The sequence below is a fragment of the Myotis daubentonii genome, chromosome 5, assembly GCF_963259705.1.
Source record: "Myotis daubentonii chromosome 5, mMyoDau2.1, whole genome shotgun sequence".
Lineage (NCBI taxonomy): Eukaryota > Metazoa > Chordata > Mammalia > Chiroptera > Vespertilionidae > Myotis > Myotis daubentonii.
This window is the reverse complement of record NC_081844.1, coordinates 108,719,417-108,728,691: the sequence shown is the minus strand read 5'-3', so window position 1 is coordinate 108,728,691 and position 9,275 is coordinate 108,719,417. Positions and strand designations below refer to the sequence as shown.

General features: G+C 53.8%; 1 protein-coding gene across 2 annotated transcripts in view; it reads left to right on the top strand.

The window, feature by feature from the left end:
- The first annotated feature begins 2,489 nt into the window (after positions 1–2,489).
- CYTH3 (cytohesin 3) overlaps positions 2,490–9,275 on the top strand; it is a 53,775-nt gene continuing 46,989 nt past the window's right edge. For both annotated transcript variants that reach the window (XR_009453142.1, XM_059699304.1), the window contains exon 1: positions 2,490–2,675. Coding sequence is in view for 1 of the 2 variants with exons in the window: in XM_059699304.1 (XP_059555287.1) it covers positions 2,639–2,675 (37 nt within the window). In the remaining variant the exon portion in view is untranslated. The remainder of the gene's footprint in view (positions 2,676–9,275) is intronic.

The window sequence follows — 9,275 nt, the reverse complement described above, 5'->3', positions numbered from 1 at the left end:
GCCAGAGGCCTGATGTCAGTTGTGTGGGTTGCAGGCGGGGGGGGGGGGGGGCATCGAACGACGGGGCAGGGAGACGGGACGCTGGGAAGGACGCCACGTCTGGACTTTTGAAAATTTAATGCGAATGTGACTTGACACTTGGACCCGGCCGAGTGGAGAGGGCTGATCTGCACAAGATCATCCCTATTGCATGAGATGTGTTCTGTCCGAGATGAAATTAGATTTCAGAAAACACTGCTTTCCTTTCATGACCGCGAGCCGGCCATGAGCCGACTGCTGTGTGCGCCTTCCCCGGGCTAGGCCAGACCCCCGAGCAGATGTGAGGGATTAGTCAAGGTTCCCATCTGCTAACGGCCACTGCGGTCTGTGCATTTGACCAGCATCCGAGGCGCTGGGAGCTGGTCTGTGCAGGGTCTGGAAGCAGCGGGGGCAGCCTCTTCCCAGCCAACCAGGAAGAAACTGACCTCAGCAGGCTATTTTCTTTTTCTTAAAAAAAGATAAAAAATATATATATTTATTGATGTCAGAGAGAAAATGAGAGGGAGAGATAGAAACATCAATGATGGGAGAGAATCATGGATCGGCTGCCTCCTGCATACCCCACACTGGGGATCGAGCCTGCAACCCAGGCATGTGCCCTGACCAGGAATCGAACTTTGACCTCCTGGCTCATAGGTCCATGATCAACCAGTGAGCCACACAGGCCAGGCTGTAACCAGGATTTATTTAACACTTGTTATCTTGAGGTGATGTCTCCTGCATGAGTTGTTTTCCTTAAACATGTACTTATAAAGCTTTCAACATCTGAATCAACAACCACCCATTAGCTGGCTATAAAGTGAGTGCCCGTCTTGGTGGATAACTAGGATTCTTGATGTTCCTGTATGTGAGGGCAACCTGCGTGTGAGTCGACTCGGCAACTTTTCCATTAGATATTAACTCATTTGAGTAGCGAAGGCTTTGAAGTCTTCCAGTTTCTCCACTCAAGTGCAGACATGACACTGAAAGCCCTATTCTCCCAACATTTTCGCAGGCTTTGTCGAAATGGAAGCTCAGGGTAAGCTGCGGGGATAATATAACATTCTGTCTACACATAACTGGGCTGTGCTTTCTTCTGATGGAAATTAAGCAATTTTCAGATTCAAACTCCGAGACAAGCACCAATGGATCACATCCTAAGAACCCTAAAGAATTAGGAATTGACACTTAAACGCATTTATAATCCATAGTGTCAAAGCGCCACATATCATATCATCAGGTTCTGCCCTGGCTGGGGAGTCAGTTCAGTTGGTTAGAGCGTTGTTTCCAGTGGCCACAAGTTCCATGTATGCTATCGTTTTTCTCGGTAAGTACAGTGTTATCTCCAAGACTACCCATCTGACGGGAATCAGAGCAGGAAGCCGAACCGCAAACCTACATCTCCTGATGCTCAGACCCATTTTCAGTCGCCCGTTTGTCACATAAGCCGCCAGACATTTTATCTGCACGCAGAAGGGTGCGCGGTGGTTTCAGAAGCTGGGCAGTTAATTCCTGAGATAGCAGGAGACGGAGTTCTTTGGAATCATCCCACAGCCTCCAACAAAAAGGTGAAAACTGTCCACTTTGATGAATGACAGCAGGATCCTTCCACTCCGTGGGCCATTTTGTAAATATGAAACAGTTGCTGGAAAATTATGTTAGAGATGAATTAACTCCCCCATTACGATGTTTTCTTTTCTTTAATGCAATTTAGTTCAAGCAGAAAGAACACAAAGGCTCGGGAGGGAGGGCCGCACTGGCTGCTGCTTCCGAGGGGTTACTGGAGGCGAGCTGGGCAGTGAAAAGGTGACTCACAGGAGAGCCGGAGCGGGGGCCAGCCCAGGCCTTCTGTCCAGGAGGCCTGCGCCGAGGACCCCGGCTGTGCGCACGGGAAGCTGAATTCTGAGCTCCTTCTGCACCACAATCCAGGGCAGCTGGCAGCTGCCCAGGGAGCCGGAGGGAAACTGCAAGGGCATCCGAGGCCACACTGGCCAGTGCCTGCGGAGCCGCCCAGGGTGGGCCCAGGGCGCCGGATGGGGACCTCATGATGACGCTCATTCCAGAGCCTCCCCTGGGCCCATTTGAAAGCAAAGGAGCGCCTCCGGCACATGCTATAGCCGAAAGGCTGGAATTTCCCTGAAAACGTCTCGGAGTCGCAGGAGGAAGGCCTGACTTTGGAAGACGTGCGCGTCTGGACCTTTTCTCCTGAGCGCACGTGCGAGGAGGAGCCCGCGCCGCGGGTTTTGTAGAGTGGGCGTCCCCGTGTCCGGACCCCACGGCCGCCCCCAGGCTGCGCCCCGGCGGGGGCCGGGCAGGTGGCCCCGCGCTCGCGGCTGGCCTTCAGGGGGCGCGTCTCAGCGTCGCCCGGCCGGCACCCAGAGGGCAGGGCGTGGCCGCACGGCTCAGGCCCCGCCCACCGCGACCGGGGGCGGGGCCTGAGCGTCACGTGACGGCGGCGCCCAGCGCGAGCGCCCCGCCCGGCGGGAGGAGTCCGGCCGCGACCCGGCCCGCGCGCTGCTGGAGCCGCCCGGCCGCCCGCGCGCTCTGCACCCGCGGCGCCCCCGCCCGCGGCCCCTCGCGCGCCGGCTCCGGGCTCGCCGGCAGCGGGAGCGGCCTCAAGATGGACGAAGGCGGCGGCGGCGGCGGGGAGGGCGGCGGTGAGTGTCGGAGGTGTGGCCGGCCGGGCTGGCGGCCTGGGGTGGGGCTCGCGGACGCGCGGGTCCGAGGTCGGGGGTCGAGGGTCCTGGAGCTCCCGGGGAGACGGGGTCCCGGCAGCGCCGGTGCCGGCTGGCGACCGCCCAGGCCCGCGGCGCGCCGGGCCCGGCGACCGAGTCGAGGGTCCGGGGGCTTCGGGGAGGAACGGGCGGGGTCGCCGCCGAGCCGGTGGGAATAGCTCGGGGTCTCTGGCCGGGCTCGGGGGTCCCTCTCCGGGGGCCGGGCGCCTTGAGGGCGACCTTCCCCGCCTCTTGTCACCAAGGGCGTCCACGCCCTCCGGAGCCCGGCCGCCGGAGCGCCCTCAGCGCCGTTCCCAGCGGTGGGAAGTGGGGAGCCCCCGGGAGATGAGCAGGGGAAAGTTTTGAATTGGGGACCCTCGGGTGCCAGGGGCGCGGGGAGAGGGTGGGGCGTCGGGACGGTTTCCTCGGCGTTGGGTCCGAAGTGGCCGGAGAGGTCGCTCCGGCGAGAAGGGGCCGGGAGCGCACGCGTTTTCGGAAACGGGACCCGCGGCCGAGTTCGCGAAACCTCGGTCAGGAGCCGCCCGCCCGGAGCGGGGACCCCCGCCGCCCGGTCCCTGCCGCTGCGGGAGCCGCGTCTGTCGGGAATCACTCAGTGGACACAGATGAGCGGCGTGTGGGGTTGCGAGTTACGCCTGTAAGAAGGACAGCGCGCCGGGGAGGGGGGGGTCCTTGGTTTGGGAAGCACAGGGTCCCCCCACTTCGCCCGCAGTTTCCGGGGGGACCCGGAGTGGAGGATCTCTGTGTTTTGACTCAAGCCCTCCTTTCTGCTGACCGACCGAACCGCCGGAACCCCTTGTCATAAGGGAACGTTTTGAAAAAACAAAACAAAAAAACCTTAACTACAGGCTCCGGCGAGCAGCTGCCGGTGCCAGTCGGGACTGGCACCCCGGAGGGCTGCGGGCGGAGCGGCCGGTCCAGGTGCTTTCAGAGCCTCCGCGCCGCCCAGGTGGGTCGGCGCCCGGCGAGCACGCGGCCCGCGCGGGCGGGGAGGGGGCTGGCGGCGCGGCCGGAGCCGGGGTAGCGAGTGGCCCCGCGGGGCTGCTGTTCGGGAAAGAAGGCGCCCCGGGAAGGCGCCCCCTGGCAACCCTCCCGCCAGGCGGCCCGTCTGCAGCCCGAGCCTGGGGCGCTCGGAGTCGGGGTGCAGCACGGCTCCCCGCGGCTGCCCCTGGTGAGAAAATGCAGACCAGCAGCGGGAATAGGGAAGCGATGGGCGTTTGAGGCCAAGTGGCCAGCTGGCTTGGTGACTTTTTGGGGGGGTGGTGTGTGTTATGGGTGACTTTTACTTCTGTTTATATATTTAAGAAAAGTTTTGTGATGTTTGACAAACATCTTTTTTTTAAAATTTTTTCTTTTTTAAAAAAAATTTTACAAAGTTTCATTTTTGTTTATGTGCTCAATCTGAGGAACTGTGGACAATCAATCGTCAGTCAGTCTTGGCTTGAAAAAGGCTGAGACGTGTGTGACCCGGGTGGTGAAATTTCCTTTAGGGAATCTGGATTTCAAAATAAAAACATCTCACCCATTTCCAAGTTTAAAAACATGATGTACCGCCCTGGCCGGTTTGGCTCAGTGGATAGAGCTTCAGCCTGAGGACTGAAGGGTCCCGGGTTCTATTCCGGTCAAGGGCATGTACCTTGGTTGCGGGCACATCCCCAGTGTGGGGTGTGCAGGAGGCGGCTGGTCGATGTTTCTCTCTCATCGATGTTTCTGACTCTCTATCCCTCTCCCTTCCTCTCTGTAAAAAAACCAATAAAATATATTTGAAAAAACAAAACAAAACATGATGTACCTTCCCCCCCAAATTTTTATTTTTCCATTACAGTTGGCATTCAGTATTTTGTATTTGCTTCTGGTGTACAGCATAGGCGTTAGGCAGTTATATAATTTACGAAGTGTGACCCCTTGGTCATTCTAGTGCCCACCTGGCACCATACCCAGTTACTAGCTATTACCATGTTCTACTAGTAGTCTCTGTACCCTGTTGGCAGTTTTGTTTGGGAGATGTATGTTTCTGACTCTGAGTCAAGGAATGCAGAAGGCTTGAAAGTAAAAGTATGTTTAAAGATTTAGAAAAGGAAGCCAGTGGGCCCAGCAGTTTACAGGCCTTTAGTACTATAACAAAGGATGGTGTTAAAAGTATCCAAAGTCTTAAGACTTTCTTGGGGCGGTTCCTGTCTCTCCTGGGAATACAATCTTGACATTCAGAAGAAAGACTTCACGTGGGAAGATGTGCATTGGACTCTAATAGTAGAAAATTGGAAACAGCAGTGCCCAGTAGGAGACGGGCGAGGTAGACTGTGGGAAGTTTATTGGATGAATTGTTTTACAACCATTAAAAAACAAAGCAGTTCTATATATCATGGTCTAGACCAGGGGTGGGCAAACTTTTTGACTCGAGGGCCACAATGGGTTCTTAAACTGGACCGGAGGGCCGGAACAAAAGCATGGATGGAGTGTTTGTGTGAACTAATATAAATTCAAAGTAAACATCATTACATAAAAGGGGACGGTATATATATATATTTTTTTTAGTTTTATTCATTTCAAACGGGCCGAATCCGGCCCGCGGGCCATAGTTTGCCCACAGCTGGTCTAAACAGTGTAAAAATAGTGATACTGTGTTTTATTTACTTAATTTTTGTACTCAAGTTTCTGAATGATGTGTATTACTTTGAAATTTGAACGAAAGAACTTATAAAAAATGTTCCCTGCAGTAGGAAAAGGGTCTGATTATTTAAATGTGTGACTTAATCCAGCTCATGGAACAGTCGAGAATGAACAGGTAACTTACTGATTGTCTACTAAGATGCCAGGCAGCATGCTAGGGCCTGGAAAACAACATTGAACCTTTACTGATACGGTTTATTAAGATCTTTCTTCCTTGCATTACGGAAGACACTTAAAAATATGTTTGGCAATCTTAGGATAAGTAGGTTTTGAATAAGTGATGATTGTATGCATTATGTGTGTTCTTATATAACTTGATTACTGGAGAGTTTGAAATTAACATCTTTACATTTCTTTATTACTACCATTTATATTTCCAAAAATAATGCTTTGCTTTAAAATTCATGTTTTAGGGGTTGGGGGTAAGAGATCAACCAAAGGACTTGTATGCATGCATGTAAGCATAACCAATGGACACAAGACACTGGGGCGTAGGGGAGGTCGGGGGAAGGTCAAGGGGGAAAATAAAAAGGAAACATATGTATTACTCTTTGTAATATTTTAAGCAATAAAACAAAATTAAAAAAAATACGTTAAAAACAAACAATGAAATTCATGTTTTAGAAAATAAAGTATGGCCTTCGGAAAGGCCACAAAGTCATTTGCCAGCAGTTGTAAAACATCACTTTTTTGGGGGGGTATATTTCAGAGTAATCGCACAGCCCTGTATACGGGAAGTCAGTCTCGGGTTGTTTACAAGACGGGGTAAATAATCTATTCAAACAGCTACAGCCGGGGCGACAGATAACTTAAAAGCTCTTTTTGCTAATGTGCTGGTTGTGTTAAAAGACTTTTTAAAAATGACTCCTACTTGCTGTTTTCATAATTTAAATTTGGTCCAGGGTATTATTATTTGTTCTCTCAGTGTGAGATAAGGAGAGGGGAGGGTGGCATGAATGGTTGGAAGGCAGTGCCAAGGAGGAAGTGGGGGGGATGAGATTACAAGAACACATTGTTGCTTACAGTGCGTGCAGGGTGCAGTTAAGGTATGGCTGGGTCCTTTGGGGCTCGGTTGCCATTCAGTTTTTCTAAAACGGTTCTTGAGATGTGTCTCTACTTGGCAGGTGACTGGCCGGTTCGGCTAGTTGCCAGCATCATGGTGCTCAGTTTGGGAATCTGTCTGATTGGTGTTCCTGAATGGACCATCTGTGGCAGAGGAGGTGAAGGACTTGGCTGGCTTTCTCCTCATCCCCCGACCCGCCCCGCCCCGGCCGGTCTGTGTGGATGAGGATTAAGTCTGTGTCTCACGTGAAAAGATGCTCAGCCTCACTCAATAAAATACATGACCGCAAGGTGGGGGTCCCGGGTTTCACTTGTCAGGCAAGCGACAACCCCCACGTCTGAAAGCATCTGTTGGCCATGGGAGTGTAAATTAGTTCCGGCTCTTAAGGAGGCAGCGCCAGCCAGGTCCTGTTGGCTCGGATCCACTGCCTGCCTCCCCCTGGGGAGGGCCTGGCCCCGCAGGCAGCATTTCCCAAACCCGTGGGCCTGGCCGGTGGGGCCTCGGGTGGGAGGTTGGCAGGAGGAGGGAGAACCCAGGTTCTCGCCTCGGTTCTGCCTCAGTGCCTCTCCTTTGCTCGGTCTCCTTTGGCTCCAGCTCGTGCGGGCCAGTTGACCGAGGCCCTGAGCTTTGAAAATACCTCCTCCCTTTGACCCTCCAACTTGCGGTGGTCGCGGCGTCCAGCTCTTGCTCATGTGTGCATTCCTTATCATTTCCGGTTTCACTTCCCAGCTTCCCCGTCATGTGCGCAACCAATTCTTTGTATGACATTCCCTTATTTCAGCTGCTCAGAGGAATTGTGTTTCTGTGGGTGAATCCCATCAATAAAGGGGCATCGGACAGCAGCTTTTAAAGTGACAGACGTATAAATCCTTTGACCCAGCCAAGCCAGGTCTAGGAATTTAATCTGCAGGTGTATGCGTGCATGTGTGAGATACCACAGGTACGAGATGGTTCCCTGCCTTGTTGGTGACAGGAAATGGTAGGAAGTGACTGGAGGGCCCCTCAGGACACTGGCCGGATAACCCTTCCGCGCACAGGTGGGGAGCGAAGTGGGGAGCTTGTGGAAAGGAACCAGAGGCTCCGTATGGATTCATTAGAAAGTTACAGAAGCCAAGTGTGGGAAAATGTCCAGTGTGCTACCATTTCCGTGTGTGTGTGTATGTGTGTGTGTGAGAGAGAGAGAGAGAGAGAGAGAGAGAGAGAGAGAGAGGAAGTGCATGCAAATTCTCGGGAAGGCTATACAAGGAACTAATAACAGGGTTACTTGCTGGGGAGGGTGATGGGAACTGGGCAGGTGGGAGTGTGGGTGCAGAGGAAACTTCTCGCTCTGTGCTTTAAATTTTTTTGAAACAGAAAGAAGTTGAAGTCTGCCTTTACTTTTCCCCAAGTGGGCAAACCGTTTCACGGAGCAGCAGTAACTGGTAAGAAAACACCCTTTACCATGTAGAAAGTGATAACGACAGGGCTTGTGTTTCCAGACTGTGCACAGGACATGAGTAACCGTCACTCCTTGGAGCGTTCGCAGTGACTGGCAGGCGCCGTGAGAGCGCTGAGTGCGTTCTTTCCTGGAGTGTTTACGTACTCAGCGAGCATTGACAGCACCCCCACCCAGGCCGGTCCTGTGCTCGGCTGGAGGGAGCATTGTGAACACGGCAGGTGAATTGCCCCTGTGCATGGAGCTTCTGTTTAGATGGGAGACAGACAGAAAGGGATATGTAAAACGGATGCAAATTATGCAGAGTGTGTTGAAGGGAATCTGTGAGGGGCTGAGGGGAGAGAGAGGGTGGGTGGGGCATGGGGGGCAGGAGAAGTGTGGGCACAGCCAGGTGGCCGGGGAAGGCCTGGTGGGGGAAGTCTCTCAGATGCAACCTGAAGGGTATAGTGACCGGGCAGAGGGTAGGTACTGGGCTGGAGGGAGCTGAGTGAGCCCAGAGGCTTGAAGCTTTGTGGCCTGAGCAGGGAAGGAAGGGGGGGCGGTGGGGACAGGCCTGGGGCCACCTCAGGTGGCTTCAGTGAGAAGGGAAGGGCCTTCCGCGGGAGATTCAGTGACCGTAGCTAATACTTACATCCTGCTCTGTGCTGGTTTCCGCCCTGTGTGCTTTACAGAGTTAGCCTGCTCATTTCAAAGCAACCCTCTTAGGTTCTTAATATTTACAGGAAAGAGTGAGCCTGGAGGCGCGGGGAAGCTGAGTGACTTGCTTCAACTTTCCCAGCCTGCAGGGGGTGGAGCTGCGATTCGGACCCAGGCATTTGGGCTTCAGGGGCCCTATTCGTAGCCCCTGTGCACAAAGCCTCTAAGAAGAGCGTTCCTGGCTACGGAGCGGACAGTGGGTTGGAGGAGGGATGAGAGGACCGGGGACACCAGTGAGGAAGCAGGGGCTGGGGTTCAGCTGAGAGTGGTAGCCCCTGTTTCTTCTTTCAACCACTGTAACGTTCTGTTGACCTCGCCCTGGGTTGGCCTTTAGTGTTGATCACGCGCTGTTGTTACAAACAGTAAGGTGGGCCCTCGGCCTCGCTTCCTTTTCGGAGGCGCGAAAGCTGTCTCCAGCGTGTCTCTAGCATCGCGGTTGCGGGTTCCAGGTTTGCTCTCGGTTTCCCTAGATACGGACAGATTGCTTCCTCCCTGGGAGCCCTCAGCACGCTGATCGGCTCTGGGCGCTTGCCTGCGCGTGAGAGCGATGTGCCGTTTTAATTTGCATTGCTTTACGAGCCACGAGATGTATTTTTGGAGCATCAAATGGACGCGACAGCTTGGAGGTTGGAGGTGAAGGAACTGTGGAAATCCACGTCTA